The sequence below is a fragment of the Hyaena hyaena genome, unplaced genomic scaffold (assembly GCF_003009895.1).
Source record: "Hyaena hyaena isolate Hyena2069 unplaced genomic scaffold, ASM300989v1 scaffold_990, whole genome shotgun sequence".
NCBI lineage: Eukaryota > Metazoa > Chordata > Mammalia > Carnivora > Hyaenidae > Hyaena > Hyaena hyaena.
In genome coordinates, this window is record NW_024081616.1 from 107357 (window position 1) to 124696 (window position 17340).

Sequence of the window (17340 nt, forward strand, 5' to 3'; positions counted from 1 at the left end):
AGAGCACTTAGAAATGAGGACTGAGGGGCGCCTGGCTGGCTCAGTCAGTTGAGCGACTGACTCTGGGTTTCGGCAGGTGGTGATCTCACATTTTGTGGGGTCGAGCCCCACATTGGGCTCAGCACTGCTGGTGTAGAGCCTGCTTGGGATTCTCCGCCCCCCACCCCCCTTGCTCCCTCGCTGCTCCTCTCCCACTCGTGCTTTCTCTCATTCTCTCTTCTCTCTCAAAATAAATAAATAAACTTAAAAAAAAAAGATAATGAGGACTGAGTGGGACCTAAGCCCTAGGTGACTAGGAGTTGATGGCTGCTTCCCCTGGACCAGCCTTGTGCCAGGCCCTTGACATGCATACTCTCTAGTCTGCACGACTCCAGAAAAGCCTGGGTGCAGGAAACCATGGGATGAGATTCCTCCAGATCCCTTCCCTTGAACAAAAAGTTCACTGGAAATAGACTGTGTCAATCTAAAAAGCAAAACCTCAGGACACAATGGGAGAATAAAAAGCAGTCTGGTGTGACTTGAATAGAGTTGACATATGGTCCCCAATTTACAGTGATTGGGCCTTGCAATTTTTCAACTTTACGATGGTGCGAAAGCAATACACACTTAGTAGAAACCACACTTGGAATTTTAAATCTTGCTCCTTTCAGTGCTGGCAATATGTGGTATGATCCTCCTTCGTGAGACTGGGCAGTGGCGACAACCCAGTCAACCCCGCGATCACAAGGGTCAACAACCCAGATGCTTACAACCATTCTTTTTCCCACTTTCAGTACAGTATTCAATAAATTATATGAGATAGTCAACATTGTGTTATAAGGTATGTGTGAGATGATTTCACTCAACCATAAGCTAATGTAAGTGCCCTGGGCACATTTAAGGTAGGCTGGGCTAAGTGATGATGTTCGGTAGGTTAGGTATATTAAATGCATTTTGACTTATAGTATTTTCAGCTTATGATGGGTTTATCAGGATGTAACTCTATCATAAGTCAAGAAAGATCTGTATTTGGAAAGGTTGAGAGAGGTGGAGACTTCAACCCACAACTGATAAAGCCCTTTCAACACCAGACACCGAGCCAAGGGTGCACACCTGCATTATCTCATTTAACCCTCACCATGGCAATATGACAGAGCTGTTGCAATATATTAAGAAGTTAAGGCCACAAAAGCAAAAAAAAAAAAAAAAAAAAGGTGACAGGGTATAATAGCTAGGTGGTGGCCAAACCATCATTTCAGACCCTGACCCATTTTCCTTCCCACATACCAAATAACAGCATGGAGGCTCCATTTTGCAGATGATGAACTACCAACAAAGGTTTTTTGAACCGATAGGATTGGGTAGGATGATGGATCAGATCCACCTTTTGAAATAATAAGCCAGATTCTTTGCATGTGCTCCAGGATATTAGACAGACTGTGAGTAGGAGAGAAAGATCTCATCTTGTGGGGATGGAAGGATCCCATAGTCACACCATGTTGACTGCAAGACATTTCAGCATCTTGCTTACTGCCCGGGACAGGAAAAACAATGGCACTTTCTGCCTGGGTGAAATAAAATAGATCTAGTGCTGGGGCGCCTGGGTGGCTTAGTCGGTTAAGCGTCCGACTTTCACTTAGGTCATGATCTCACGGTTCGTGGGTTCGAGCCCCGCGTCGGGCTCTGTGCTGACTGCCAGCTCAGAGCCTGGAGCCTGTTTCAGTCTGTGACTCCCTCTCTCTCTGACCCTCCCCTGCTCACGCTGTCTCTCTCTCTCTCCTAGAAATAAATAAAGACATTAAAAAAAAAATAGATCTAGTGCCTTTAATGAAAGCTCTTGAAAGATTTTCTTTGAAACATTGTCTTGGAGCTATGTATTTATGTTATTATAGCCTTTTGCTCTACTTTTTCTTGCATATTATTGTTGTCCAATAATTAAGTAACAAAATTATCTGCTAAAGGGATTTATGGTATGAAAGAGGTGTAGGGAGGGAAGGTTTTTCTTAATTTCCTCTTTTGAAGAAAAAAGTCATTAGAAACTTACTTTTTCTGTCATCGCAAAAGGTAAAATTAATGTGTGTGATTCATGTGTGCTAGTTCAGTGATTCTCAACCATGGGCGATTTCACCCTAGGGGACACTTATTTGGCTATGTCTGTCCATTAGTTTTTTAGGGCTTTCATAACAAGGTACCTGACTGGGTGGCTTAAACAACAGAAATGCATTTTCTCACAGTTCTGGAGGCTGGAAAATCCAAGATCAAGGTGTTGGCAGTGTTGTTTTCTTCTGAGGCCTCTCTCCTTGGCTCATAGTTGGCTGTGTTCTCCCTATGTCTTCACATGGTCTTCCCTCTGTCCCTATGTCCATATTTCCTCTTCTCATAAGGACACTAGTCATATCAGAATATGATCCACCCTAATGACCTCATTTTAACTTAGTTGCTTCTGTAAAGACTGAATCTTCAGGGCGCCTGGGTGACTCAGTTGGTTAAGCCTCTGACTTCAGTTTAGGTCATGATCTCACAGTTTGTGGGTTGGAGACCTGCATCAGGCTCTGTGCTGACAGCTCAGAGACTGAACCTGTTTTTGATTCTGTGTCTCCCTCTCTCTCTTTCCTCCTCTCCTGCTTGAGCTCTCTCTGTCTCTCAAAAATAAATGAATATTTAAAATAATTGTTTAAACTATATTTTCAAATCAGTCACATTCTGAGTTGGCAAATATTAGAACCATATACAAATGAAGGGGGTGCAGAATATAATTCAGGTCATAACAGTCTATACAAGTTCTTGGTTGTTACAACTGGGGTTTGATGGGAGTAGGGGTGCTCCTGGCATCTCGTGGATACAGCCAAGGATGGTGCTCAACACCTTACAATGCACAGAAAAGCCCCCACAGCAAAAAAAAAATCATCAAGCCTCAAATGTCAATAGTGTCAAGATTGAGAAATCCTGTTCTAGTTCCAAAGTCGTTTGTCTGATTATTTCTAAGTGTAAAGAAAAGAGAATGTATTCTTCACGTGAACATTACTATTGTGAATCATAGCACAATCTTAAGTAGAATTTTATCCATGTTCAAATATCTCACACAGAAACCAATTTGTGACATGAATAAGCTTTGTAAACTGTATTGACAAATAAATGGAGTTATCATTAAAAGAAGAAAAAGAAGCATAATATAAAATATTAGCTCCTTTATCCTTCAGGGGAAAAAATTAAGATGACTTCAAAAGGACTGGGAAGGGGGAAAGAATGAAAGCAGAGAGGACCATCAATATCCCATTGCAGTTGCTTGACCTCTCTTCCCAGATAAGGGAAAGGTCTAGGGTTTTGACTGGAATTCTGAAATCTGGGGCTGGGAGAGAAATGGACCAGGGGCTGCATACCATGAAGCCAAGAAAGACCCAAAAGATGATAGCCAAAGACTAAAGGGAAGTAGAGTCGATGGTCCAGAGAGGTGTTCTGAATAGTGTACTCCAAGGGCCTGGCCAAGAGGTAAAAAGAGCCAGAGATGCCACATAAAGGTGTAAACAGTGGAAAGGAGACTTTCCTTGAGGCACATGTGGTGCTCCTGAAGAGTCAAAAAGGTCAAGCAAGTATTAGGACCTGAACCTAGGCTATGGCAGGAATTAGATCACAGATCTCAGGATACGATGTATATATATATATATATATATATATATATATACAAGATTGTATATAAATATACATATTGTGTTTCTATATATTTATATTTTTATAATTTTATTATAAATTATAATTTATATATATTATATATAATTAAATATAATTTTTATATATAATTATAATTTTATAATTTTTATATATATTTATATATATATACACACACACAAATACAAATACCAAAAAAATACCAAAAAAGAAAAAAGGCCCATCTCACAGCTTTAGTGTCAGATGGACCAGATTCAGACCCTGGCTCTGCCATTTACAAGTTATTCTGCGTGTCTGTTTCTTCATCTATAAAATGAAGTTATCTGAAGATTCATTAAATTGTGTGTGTGTGAGAGAGACAGAGAGAGAGAAAGAGAGAAATGTTACTTACCATTATTTGGCCCAGATAAATTTTATAATAAATAGAGCTAATGATGATTTAGAAAGTGGGGGATAAATGATAGATAGGGTGATGTTAAATCAATCAACCAATAAACAAACAAACCCAAGGTTTCTAAAATGGTTGCTTGAAAGAACCATGATGTACTAGTCCATATGAGAAAAAGCAGAGGGGAAAGCTGGTTTCGGGAAAAGAGAAAACAATGAATTCAGTTTGTGTTTAGGTGACTGGTTGATTAGCCACATGGAGAAGTTCAGAAATAAAGCCTTTGGAAATAAAGATCTGTAACACAGCTGCAAGCTCAAGGCTAGAAATTGTTCCTAGAGAATAGAGAAAAACAAGATAGGAAGCATCTTAGGGTATTCCTAGATGTGTAAGTAACTTTTCGGGTGATTTTGGCGGTTGTATAGTCCTTTAGAATATATGAGGCGCTACACTATTTTGGAGGGAAAAAAATTGGTTCCAAGTTGGATGAAAGCTTTTGAAATGCTGTGTCTAGAATTATTACATTCCATGATCAAAGACCTGTGTGATGACAATGATGATGATGATGACGATGATATTTGACTTCTTAAATCTGCTGTCCCACATCATTGCCAACCTTGCTGTGTTTGCTTCCCACTGGTAATTTTCTGCAATGGATTTCAAAATGAAACAAAACCCACCAAGAATGCCCAAATAAGGAATACTTCCCTTCTGACTGGGACCTTTTCCTCTGAGACAAGTACATAAACATTCATGACTGATTTTGTGGGTTTCTAATTCTGACGGTTGTAAAAGGGTTTGGTTTGCTGTCATAATTTTTTTTTCCTTTGTCTACTTGTTTTTGTTTTGATTTGTTGTCTGTTTGCTTATTTCTCTTTTTGGGGTGTGTTCAGAGTACATGCGGTTTTTAGATAAGTGACCCGCCCACAGATAACTACATTGATCTCTACTCTTGCTATTCACGTAATATAAATAAGGCACATGACTACCCAGCCACATTGAGTCTTTCTATCAGATTAGGATGACAATGTAAGATGTTTCAAATGAGCTTTATTTTGAGGCTCTGTCTTTTCAAAGCATCTGTTAAAAAATTAATAAAGCAAAAAGACTCATCGTGCATAAGCCAGGTATCTCTAAACATTTTTTAAATTATACTGTGATTTTAAAAAGATTTTTCAAGGTAACCAAGTATCAACAAGCTAACATTTCTCTACTCCTGATACATCTGTACAGGTAACAGTTTTAATTTGTAAATACACTAAGAGATTCTATGTTGTAGTAATAATGCTAGCAAACTCTGCAGGGCTTATAACATGCCAGGTACTACTTAAGTACTTTATATATATTAACTCAATTATTTCTTCACAGATTAGGTAACTGAGGCACAGAGATGTTGAATATTATTTCCGTTTCACAGATTAGGTAACCGAGGCAGTCAAGGTTATTGAGCTTAGAAACAGCAAAGCCAGGATTCAAACTAAGGCAGGATAGCTCAAGAATACAGGGTCCCAATTATTACATTACTAACTATTTCAAAGAATACCTTTGAAACCTCTGGAAAAATAATAATATTAGAAGAGAAATGAAGAAATTATTAGCTCTTTCTTTACATATAAATGAATTGCTTCATTTACAATCTGTAAGCTTTACTTTTAACTTAAAGGTCATCAAATAAAATAAAATATTTTTCTGGCACTTTGCAACAAAAGATATCCTGATGGCCAAAAGTTCTATGAAAAGATACCCAACTCTTCTAGACATGAGGGAAATGCAAATTAAAGCCACAATGAAATATCATTGTACATTTAGCAAAACTAAAATTTAATAGAGAAATAATACCAATTTTGGTGAAAACAAATGGAGAAAAACAGGTGTAAAATAGTTAGAATTCTCATACCCTGGATGTATGACTCAACATAATCATTTTTGAAAAGTACTTGGCAGAATCTATTAAAACTGAATGAACATATGCATAAACCAAGACTCAGCAATTCTACTCCTAGATATACACCTGACAGAAATGCACACATATATATGCTCAGCAAAAGATATATTTAAGAATGTTTATAGCAGCATTACTCATCTTAGACACAAACTAATCCAAATGTCCATCAACAGGTTAGTGGATAAATACATTGTGGTATAATAATAAAACAAGATACTGTATTGGATTGAGATGAATAAACTATTGCTACATGCAACACATGGATAAATCTCATTAACATAATGAGTGAAAGAAACTAGAAACATACACACACACACACACACAAAACTCTGCTTTGTATTACTAAGAGAAAGAAGCAGTCTGAAAGGTTACATACTGTATGGTTTCAACTGTATGACATTCTGGAAGATGCCAAATACTCTGTATGATGCTATAATTAATGATGGATACATGTCATTATACATTAGTCCAAACCCATAGAATGTACAACCCCAAGAGTAAACTCTAATGTAAACTACAGAGTTTCAGTGATCATGAAGCATCAATAGGTTCATCAGCTGTACCAAATGTACCACTCTGGCAGGGGATGTTGGTAATGGAAAGTCTATGCATGTGTGGGGGCAAGAGGTGTATGGGAAAGCACTGCAGTTTCCTTTTAATTGTTCTGTGAACCTAAAATTGCTCTAAAAAACAAATTGTTTTTTTTTTTTTAAAAAAGGGAACTATGCACTCTGTGATTCCATTTATAGAAAGATAAAAACCAAGCAAAACTAATATAAGTGTTGGAAATCAGCAAACTGGTTCCCTTTGGGGGAGATGTGGCTGGAAGGGAAGATTAGAGAGCTTCTGAGGCAATGGCAACATTCTGTTTCTGGATTTGTGCTGATTTAGGAAGGTATGTTCACACTGAAAATTCATCAGACTGGACAGTTAAGATTTGTTCATTTTCCCATATATGTTACACTTCAATAAAACATGTTTTTCAAGATACGTTGTTTTGGAGTTAATAACATGAGAAAGTACGTGGAAATAACATTATTCATACTATCATAAAATGCTACTCAAGCCTGCACCTTTCCTTTTGAAGTTCACAGGAGGTCTTATCTCTAGAAGCATATTTGAAAAGTGATCAATTAAAAAGTGCTGGAATGGCTCCAGCCTGGATCCGTTGTTAACAAAGGTATCTGGCAGAGGGCTAAATGCTCCTGGATCTCCCAAGACAAATCTAAAATGCTTGTACTTAGAAGAAATAGGAATTGCACTGTGCTGCTAAAGAAGAAAATATTTGTCTTCAACAGCGGCAGAGATTAAAGAACCATTTTGGGGAGTTGTTTTCTTAATTCTTTTAATAGTTACACTATAAAGAATGACCTCTTTGTTCACTGATTCATGTACCAAGGCTCAAATATAAACAGTATAGCTGGATTTTAAGATGGTGGACTAAGTACCCAACGCAATCATTCCTCCCATAACAAAACAATAGAAATGATAGGAAAGATATTTTAGCAGAATAAAGAGAAGAAAAGGGAAAGTGGAAAGAAAGAAGAGGAGGGAAAAAATGGGGTAAGACGGGAAGGGGAGGGGAAGAAGAAGCAATAGCAGCAGCAGTAGAGGTATTTGAGAGTGGGGGGTAGAAAGGAAACTTTCAATGGACTAGAATCTTTGAAGAATCTCTAGGACAGAAAGCAAATAAGACTGAAGAGAGAAAACATAACACTAATTTTGAGCAAAACTTATTGCGGAAGGTGGGTACACACAAAGTGGGTTTTGTTTCCAAAAGTGTTTCATACCAGAACTGCTGTATACCTCACACTTAAAAGCAATGTAGCCATTTGATGAGAAACATGGATTGGGTAAGATCATCTCACTTATAGGAAGGCTACAGTAGAAGAGATTTCAATTCAGCATTCATTGTGTATCTTCTATATGGCAAGGCTCAGCTAGATGCTGGAAGTACTATAATAAAAAAAAAAAACCCACAGCCACTGACAGAGGAGTCACAGCCTACTGTGGGAGACAGACATATAAACATATCACTTCAATATGATGTCATTAAATGGGTGGGGTGATATGGGAAGACAGAGAACCAATCACTTACCCTAACCGTACACTTGGGCAAAGGCTTGGTTGAGGAAAAGACACTCTACCTGAGTCTTAAACAACAGATGAGAATCAATATGCCAGACTGGTAACGAGTTGGTGTGCTATACAATGGAGCTTGTATACAATACTAACACATGTGGATTTTATTTGGAAAATGATAGCAATTGAAAGGCTTTAGGTAGGGTGGTGATTTGGCTAATTCTGCATTTTTGGATGGATCTATCTAGCCATTAAAGGGGGCCTAAAGGGATAAGACTGGTAGTAGGCAGCCATGGGGTTGGGAAGTGATTTCAGATGACTGGGGAAGAGATGGTGAGTACCTGCAGCTGGGAAGAGTAAAGACAGAGGAAAAGAGATTGGTAAAGAAGATGAAAAAATGGAAGAAGACTTGAATAGTATATAAGAGTTGGGCTCTTTTGACAAGAAGATGGTGATGACGCTAACTAGAAGGTAGCATTACAGAAAAATAAACAAGTTTGGAATAAAAATAATTATTTCTATTGTGGACATGATTCATTCCTGCAAGATGGTTAAATGGAAATATCCAGAAGTAAATTAGATATATGATTCTGAAGTCTAAGAGACAGAGATTAAGACTAGGAATATGTATGTAGAGAATTATGGCCATCTAAGAGATACTTAAATCCATGAAAGTAACAGTCTCCAAGAAGAAAGGGAAGAGATTGAAGAGCACTAGGCCAGGGGCAGAACTCCAGAGAACACTGACATTTAAGGGATAAATAGAATAAAATCCCACAAAGGAGCCTATAAAGTGGAAAGTATGGAAAGAATCCTGAGAGAATGATGACTTGGAAACCAATGGAGTATAGAGTTTCCAGAAAGAGCAAATCTAATGCAGGAGAGAGGCCCAGTAAGTCATGTGTTCATTAAACTTGACAATATGGAGGTTGCTATTTCTTTGGCAAGAGCAATTTCATTAGAGTGTAGGGATGGAAGTCTCTGTGTTGTGGGTTGGAAAGAGAATGGGAAGTGAAGACTATAATTCTAGGCTATAAACAACCCCAAAGGGAATGAGAAAGATTGGGTAGCAGGTAAAGGGAGACATGGTATTAAAAGATCCTGTTACCCATCTGCTTTGGTAGTGGAAAAGACTTGACTGTGTTTATGCATTGAAAATAAGAAGAATAGGTGAAAAATAGAAGAAGAAAAAGGAATTATTCATGAAGTAAAGGGCTATAGCATCCTAGTGAGGATGAGACCCATAAGCATGGCTAAGCAAGGATAAAAGTATGGGCATAGTAAGCAGGGGACAAAAAAAAAAAAAAAACCCCAAGAATTTGGTTTATTTCATGTTTGGTGGTCTAAACAATCACAGTTGTTTCCATGAAGTAAGAGGGAAGGTGTCCCATGATAGGAGTCATTGTTGATTAAGAGGTTTGAGGCAAGTGGTTAGGACTGGCCATAGTCCCGTAGGAGTAAATTGAGCAATCACAAATAATGGAATTGTGCAGCAGTGTTGAGAACCCACAAAGACCATGAATTTATGGTCACTGCTCTACACATTTGTGAGTTACTCTTTTCTAGTAGCACTCAGTACACTGAGATAGTAACAGGAAATGAATTATGGTGTTTTCCTAGAGCTAGAATTTTTCCAGGAGAATGAAATAAAAGACAAGGGACCAGGGAGTTGAGGGTGTTGGTGAGGTGGTGATCCAGGTGACCAATGTGTGATCTAAGCTGGAAAGATAAAAAGACTATGTCAGAAACACAAGGGTATGTTAAGCTAGATCTTAAATGGGGAAGAGGCAGGTGGGGGAGCACAGGAGGAGGAATCTGGAAATAGAGAGGCTAATGCATTCCAGGGAAAGAGAATCACATGTATAAAGACAGATGCAAAGGAAAACAGCAAGAATTTCAGTGTAACTGGACCACACATTGCATAGAGGAAAGTGATGTAGAATCAAGATGGAAACATACATTAAGCCAGATTGTAACGAGTCTAAATAGTTTAGGCATTCATTCCTTTAAGAAGCCTGGAGCCAGCAGAAGTTCTCAGATGGAGGAGTCCCAGATGGCCACAGCTATGCAGGTTGTGCCCTACAAAGGGACTCCTCCAGTGGGACTGAACTTCAGGCCAAGCTCTGCTTGCAAGCCTTTCACCTTGTTCTGTTGCTTCAATGCACAGAAGAGGATCTTTCCTATAACTCACCATACCCACCTCCAGAGGAGGCCCCCTTTTCCTGTGGATGCACCTGAGGGGTTGCCTTTCTTATTGTCTAACAGGGGTATGAGGGGAGTGATGATCAGATGGGCTTTTCAGGGCAACCTCCCTGGTCATGGTACAGAAGATGCTCTAGAATGAGGAGACACAGTAAGCATGGAGAGCAGAACAGTTATCAACATAACAAGGATCAGATAAGAAGAGGGAAGAGAGGCCAGATCCAGAAGTAAGCTCCATAGAACAAACACTAGGTGTCTTATGGATATAGGGACAGCAGGAAAGGGAAAAGTTGAAGATGACTTGGATTTATTCTCCACTGTGTCCCTAAATTTGCCCACATTTAATGTTCAACTCACATTTGTCAATTGAAGAAAAACAGTAGAGTTGCAAGCCACAAAGATATTTTCAAGAAAGAGATACTGTCTGCTTGGACGGAACTTTATTTCTAGCAAACAGTTAACACCTCCTCAACTCTGAGCGAGTTGTAGAGTTCAGAACACTCACCTAGAAATTCAGAGTTGCTCCTGTGCTGTGGTTTTAAGCCTTGCCTGAACATTCGAATCACCGGAGAAGGTTTCAAAAATCCCAGTGTCCATACTGGACTAATTAACTCAGGTACTCTGGAGATGAGACCCAGGCATCAATATTTCATATAGCTTCTGAGGTGACTTGAATACGGAGTCAACTACTCCCATAGAACTTTACAGTCCCTGCTCTAGATTTCCAGACATGGACATTAACACAGCATCGACAAGAGCAGGGTCAGAGACAGGGCAGAATGGTGGAGCATATTTGACCATCTTGTCACAATGAATCCTCCGTGTCTTATGAAATCTTTGTCCACAGTGACCACTTTTTCAAAATTAATTCCAACATCTTGGCAAAAGATGAAAAAATTAAAGAAATCCATTACATTGTTTCACAAATGTTAGGAAACTGAATCATAGACAGGATGGTGCAAAATACAGCCTCTTTTTAAAATAATAGTTTAAAAAGTAAATAATGTACAGGTTTAGAAATTATTTTAAGACCCCCTTGTTTGCTACTAATGTTATATGTGTTCCAGGTGTCAAAAAGACCAAATACTTAAAAGAAAAGATTAAAAATAACTTAAGTAAGAAAGGGAGTATTTTTGTACAGAGTTTTAATGTTGTTCTCATTCTATCATTTTTAACTAAAATTAACATGAAGGCAAGAAGGGCATTGCTAATCAAAGAGTGGTCCAAGGACCCTTCCCAGGTGGATGTTTTTTACTGATCACAACAAATAAGAATTTGAGAGCAAAGGTTTACAAACTTTTTTAGTAATTGAATAATGTATGTTGAAACACATAGCAAAATATTGAGGCTCCTATTTTGTGTGTTTTAGCTTTTTTAATTCCCCTTTTCTAGTAATTAATTTTACTATATTTTTTTTTTTTAGAAATTATAGACCCATAGCAAATTCAAAATTTTCTAGATGGGTGATGGGTATTAAAGGGGGCACTTGTGATGAGCACTAGGGTGTTGTATGTATGTGATGAACCACTGAATGCGACTCCAGAAAGCAATATCGCACTGTATGTTAACTAACTAAAATTTAAATCTAAAAAAGAAATGGTCTTTCACCATAGATAGTTTGGGAAGCACTGAGCTAAAGGACCACTATTCCATTTGAACATCGCTGCAAAAGTGATTACAGAATGAAAAAAGTAAACGCAGACAAATTCCTTTTTACCTAACCCACTTTGAATTTCTATTGTGCAGGCCTATTTCATTTTACCTTAGATTGTTGATCTTAAAAGTGATTTTCTGGGGAACCTGGTTGGCTCAGTTGGCTGATTTTTGTTCAGGTCATGATTTCATGGTTTGTGAGTTTGAGCCCTGCATCAGGCTCTGTGCTGACAGCTCAGAGCCTGGAACCTGCTTCAGATTCTGTGTCTCCCTCTCATTCTGCAACTCCTCTGCTTATACTCTGTCTCTCTCTCAAAAATAAAGAAAGATTTAAAAAATTTTTAAGTTATTTTCTGTTATAGGCTTATATGCATTGCTTAGAAGCTCTTTAAAAGAAAATAGCCTTATTAGAAAACAAGTGGTAAAGGATGGGTTTAGCAGTATTTGCTCATTTTCTAAGAGGACCTCCAATATCGGGTAACACAGAGAAGTTGTTAATTCCTTTTGGGAAAAGGAGATACTCTTCTTTTTAAGAAGTAAATTAAGTCACCCTCTTTTGATTGGAAACAGCTAGCAGAGGGTCTCAAACTATTAATGTAGCTCAGTTTCCTAGTTTGAAGACAAGGAAGTCTGCCACATGGAGATCAATTCTCCCAAGATCGTGCAGCTACTGAATAGGGAGGTCTGGATCCAAACCCAAGCCACTACCCTCTGACCGTGCCTGCGCTCTTTCTGCTGCTGTTCTACTGTAAAGAGTTCTGTGGGGGACCCTGAGAGTGAAGGTTCATGTAAGCTTCACTTTCAGGAGCCTGAAATAAGATAATAAGTATTAAAATAATGTGGAGGATTTATGACTCTCCTAAATATGTACATTTCCTTGTTCTATTTAGAGCTTTCTGCATATGGACAAGATAGATGTTTATCCCCGACCGATTTGCACATCACACAGAAAAACCTAAGAGCAGGAGGAAGTCAGTGGTCTCCATACCACTTGTCTTCATGTTGAAACTTGTTGCTAGTAAACATGATCCTAAACAAACTACCTTGATTCTTTTAGGGAATATGTGGAATATCAATTAGAAAGGAGTGAATACTTGGGGCGCCTGGGTGGCTCAGTCAGTTGAGCATCCGACTTCAGCTCAGGTCATGATCTCACGGTTCGAGGATTCGAGCCCCGCGTCGGGCTCTGTGCTGACAGCTCAGCACCTGGAGCCGGCTTCCGATTCTGCGTCTCCCTCTCTCTCTACCCCCTCCCCTGCTCATGCTCTGTGTATGTCTCTCTCTCAAATAAGGAATACACAATAAAAAAAATTTTTTTTAAGCGAGTGAATACCTGAGAAATATCAAGTCTTTGCAGAGATGATACAGTCCCTGTAAGGAATTCAGAAACTTCACTGATTAGTTTAATGCATGTCTGGTCAGTGAACTAAACACCTTTGCTACTTCAGAGAAGTATCTGCACAACAAACTTAAATTGCTAATCAATCATTTGGCACTCTTATATAAACAAAGCCAGAAAAAAAAAATCTAGATATTTAATATATGGAAATAGAAAAATTTTAGTGAATACATTTGGCATTGTTTAGTTTTAGCCCAAGAAAACAGCATTTTACTCAGCTATATAATTGTTCAGTAGCAGACACTAAAAGTTATAATTGTTTTTGTTTTTTTTTACCATACTCTAAGCATTTAGCTGAATATTTTATCCACCTGTACATACTCATGACTTTGTAAAGAGTAAATGATCAATCCTCCAATTTTACCATCAATGATTAAAAGTTAATATTTGATAAGGGAACCAAGCAGTCCATACTGACATCAACTGGTTAGGCGCTATGGATGTGGCCACTTAAATAAGAAGGATTTTTTTTTAAAAAGCTCATGGGTGAAATGGGTAAAGGTGGTCAAAAGATAGAAACTTCCAATTCTAAAATAAATTAGTCCTGGGGATGTAATGTACAGCAGGGCAAACATAGTTAACAATACCATATTGTTTATTTGAAAGTTGCTAAGAGAGTAAATCTTAAAAGATCTCATCATAAGAAAAAAATGTTCTGTGTGGTGATAGATGTTAGCTAAACTTATTGTGGTTATCATTTTGCAATACATACATATATCAAATCGTTACGTTGCACGCCTAAAATTAATACAATGTCATATGCCAATTAAATCAATTTTTAAAATAATAAATGAAAAGAAGCTCATTGTCTTATCTTGAGGTAAATTTTAAGTATGTACACCTGATCTGAGATTGTGATGAATTCTGAATATAATGTGAGTTTTCGGGTTTGACCAATGGGTCATTTTTAAAGTCGACCTGTAGCTGACTGTTATATAAAATCTTAGTTGGTCTTGAGGACGATCTGTCCGGCACTTGGTCTTTTGTCCTCTCAGATCCAGACGGCATATATCAGTGATGCTGTAGGGTTCTGTGGGAGACAGTGAAGAAATAAAAAAGTAAAAACGGAATAAAATCTAATTACACGGAGTTTCCCTTAAAACAAAAATTGATTGAGTTCTGCCCAAAGTGGCTTGTTGTTTCCTGTGCCAGGAACTACCGTGTGGGCCCAGCAGGAAGTGTGCTCCAGAGCAGGATCACATTACACCCTTGTTTTATGGTTCATTTCACTTATTTAATGCAATCCGAGAACCTGCAAAGGGAACATGTTAGAAGGAGGGAATAGGCTTTTTGTCTTGTTTTGTTTTTTTAAGTTTCTTTGAATCAAAACATTTGTTTTTACAGGGTGCTTATAGCCCCACAGAAGCAGGACTTTCAGAGCTGCATGGTGAAGACATTTCTCTTTGTCACAAAATCCAAAGCAAGTCATGAAGTTGGGTTATGTCTAGGGTTGAGTTATGTCTGTTTCCTTTGCTGTCCTACTCACATAATTTTAAACATGAAGTATTACAACCATGTCCATGAGTGGCCTAAATCATTTTGAATTCACATGAGCTCCTCCTAGGCTCTCTAATTTGATAGAGGGACCAAGATGGTTTGGGGCAGGGAAGGTGATGGGCAGGAATATATTTCAGATGCAAAATAGCAATTCATTTGTCAAGCAAAAGAATGAGTTTGGCTGTATAGCTTGAAACTGTGTGAAGCGAGCAGCCGGATTTCCTTGTGGTGGCGCACACCACTCCTCACATGCTGTCTGTTTTCCTCTGCAGAGACCTCAGTATGAACAACATCAGTCAACTACCCCCGAATCCCCTGCACAGCCTCCGCTTCCTAGAGGAGTTGTAAGTATCGCCCTAGTAGTGATGCGTCCAGTCAACATTATGCGCATTCTTCCGTTTCCCGTTCATTCTTGCGTTTGCCTCCCACATCTGTGGGAACCAGATAAAACAAGGCAAAAAAACCTGTCAGCACCAACAATTTTGGCACATGAGGAAACACTTAGTTGGGAGGGGAGGAAAAAAATTGCCTATGATTCTGGAAATCAACTTATAAAAGAGTTTACCATGACGCTACAACTTTCTAAGGTGAGACTGAGCCAAACAAATTAAAATTTTAAAACAAAGCCTGTTTAAAAGAGCTGGATGTCTCTTTGGAAATAGTTAAGCAGCAGGATATTAAAAGTTTGAATACTCATTCGTGTTTATTAAAATAGCAAGTAAAGCTATAATCAAAACCAAAAACTGCCGCTTGGTTTGGGTTGTGACAAGGAGAATTGGGCCCACATTCCATAGCACCAAAACTTCTTGTCCTAATCACTTTTAATTACTATTTTCCTACTTCTTAATTTAGCTTCCCTCAAGGCTTGAACAGAAAAACATGAAATCCACAGAGGACTTCAGACTGGGCTCTCCCAAATTCACTGTAGAAAAAAAGTAAAAAATAAAAAAGGAGGAAGCTAAAATTAGCTAATGATACACAGAGGAATCTTGATTAGGTCTAGTAATCATTTTCCAGAAGATGAAAAAGAACTGTATAATCCAAAAATCTGCATTTAAAAATTCATTTGATCTTCTTACCCTTTTGAGTGATGGAGACGAAGGGAGTGATGTGCCATCACCGTCTTCATGAAGAAAGTTTGGCACCATCACTAGAGTAAATCCTCTGACTGTTGATTAAAGGAATTGCTTAGGCAATGACCTCTTTTGAAAATATTTCCTTTATAATTCTTAAAGTCAGGGTCCAATCTGGAGCGTAATTTAAATGGTTGATGCACTCACTGCATGATCCACCATGGGAAGTGGGAAGAATATTCCATCATAACCAAATTATACTATGTCAATTTTTTCCTGTTTCAAGAGGATAATATTCCGAAACTTCTCTAAGGGTTTTATCTTTATTTTTGATGGCCTTATATTTTAGCAAATGCTATTGTTTTACTACTGAACATCGAATGTGTGTCCAGATTGTTATCCAGAGGTAAGGTGGGGAAGCTCAGAAGACGGGATTATACAGCAAGTTTTTAGCATTCAAGGAATGGGTTTTCAATCGGGGTTTTCCAGCTCCTCTTTTCCCCTTTTCTTTTTCTCTCTGGCCATTTCTGTTGCTAAAAATTAACCTTGATCAGGGCTGAGAACTTGTCTATCTTAGTCATGGCCTGTATGTAATAAATAATCAATATATTTTTGGGTGCTCTGTTGGTTGAGCATCTGACTCTTGATTTTGGCTCAGGTCATGATCTCACGGTGGGACTGAGCCCACCATTGGGCTCTGTGCTGAGCCTGGACCCTGCTTGAGATTCTCTCTCCCTCTCTCTCTGCCCCTCCCCCACTCATACTGGCTCCCACTCTCTCTCTCTCTATTTCAAAATAAACATTTAAAAAATAATCTATGCATTTTTGATGGATGAGTAAATGAATGAATGAACAATGAGAAAACAAAACATGTAAAAGGAGCTTCTCGTACAAGTTAGCTGCCTTAGATAAAAATAACAGATGTGGTAGACATTAGCCAATATTTCTAAAGGTTACCTTTAGCAAATTTCAGTTGGGATTTTTTCCTCATTTCCATCCTTCTCATCTTCCTTTTCTCACCATAATTAACATATGACGCTTAGTCGTATTTACCCCTGTATTTCTAAGGTATCCATTTCCTATGCTTTTCTCTTTAATTTCCTTACACTATGCAATGGCACAAGGCTTCCGTTCTGTGTCAGCATGCACCTCAACTTTAGATCACAAACTGAATCAACAAATAATTCACATCCCTAACGACTTTGTTCAATAGAATTCCTCCGTCAGTGACCCAACTCATTGAAAATAACTCTTCTTTCTTCATGAGGTAAATGTTAATTCTGTTCCAAGGCCAGTTTCTCAAAAGGTAATTGAGAAATGTCAGGGGGTGGGGCGGGGACGGAGAGAAGGAACTACCATTTGAAAAAGATATTTTTCTATATTGTCTTATTTTGATATCTGGAAACTCCATTAAGTGTCTTGACAGTGGAATCATGGAATTTCAGAAATAGAGGGGACC

At 38.3% G+C, this 17340-nt stretch overlaps 1 protein-coding gene across 3 annotated transcripts in view; it reads left to right on the top strand.

Moving 5' to 3' along the window:
- The window catches only part of LGR5 (leucine rich repeat containing G protein-coupled receptor 5), a 130123-nt gene that overhangs the window by 42254 nt on the left and 70529 nt on the right, over positions 1 to 17340 (top strand). For all 3 annotated transcript variants that reach the window (XM_039221429.1, XM_039221430.1, XM_039221431.1), the window contains exon 2: positions 15081 to 15152. In XM_039221429.1, coding sequence (XP_039077360.1) covers positions 15081 to 15152 — 72 coding nt within the window. The remainder of the gene's footprint in view (positions 1 to 15080; positions 15153 to 17340) is intronic.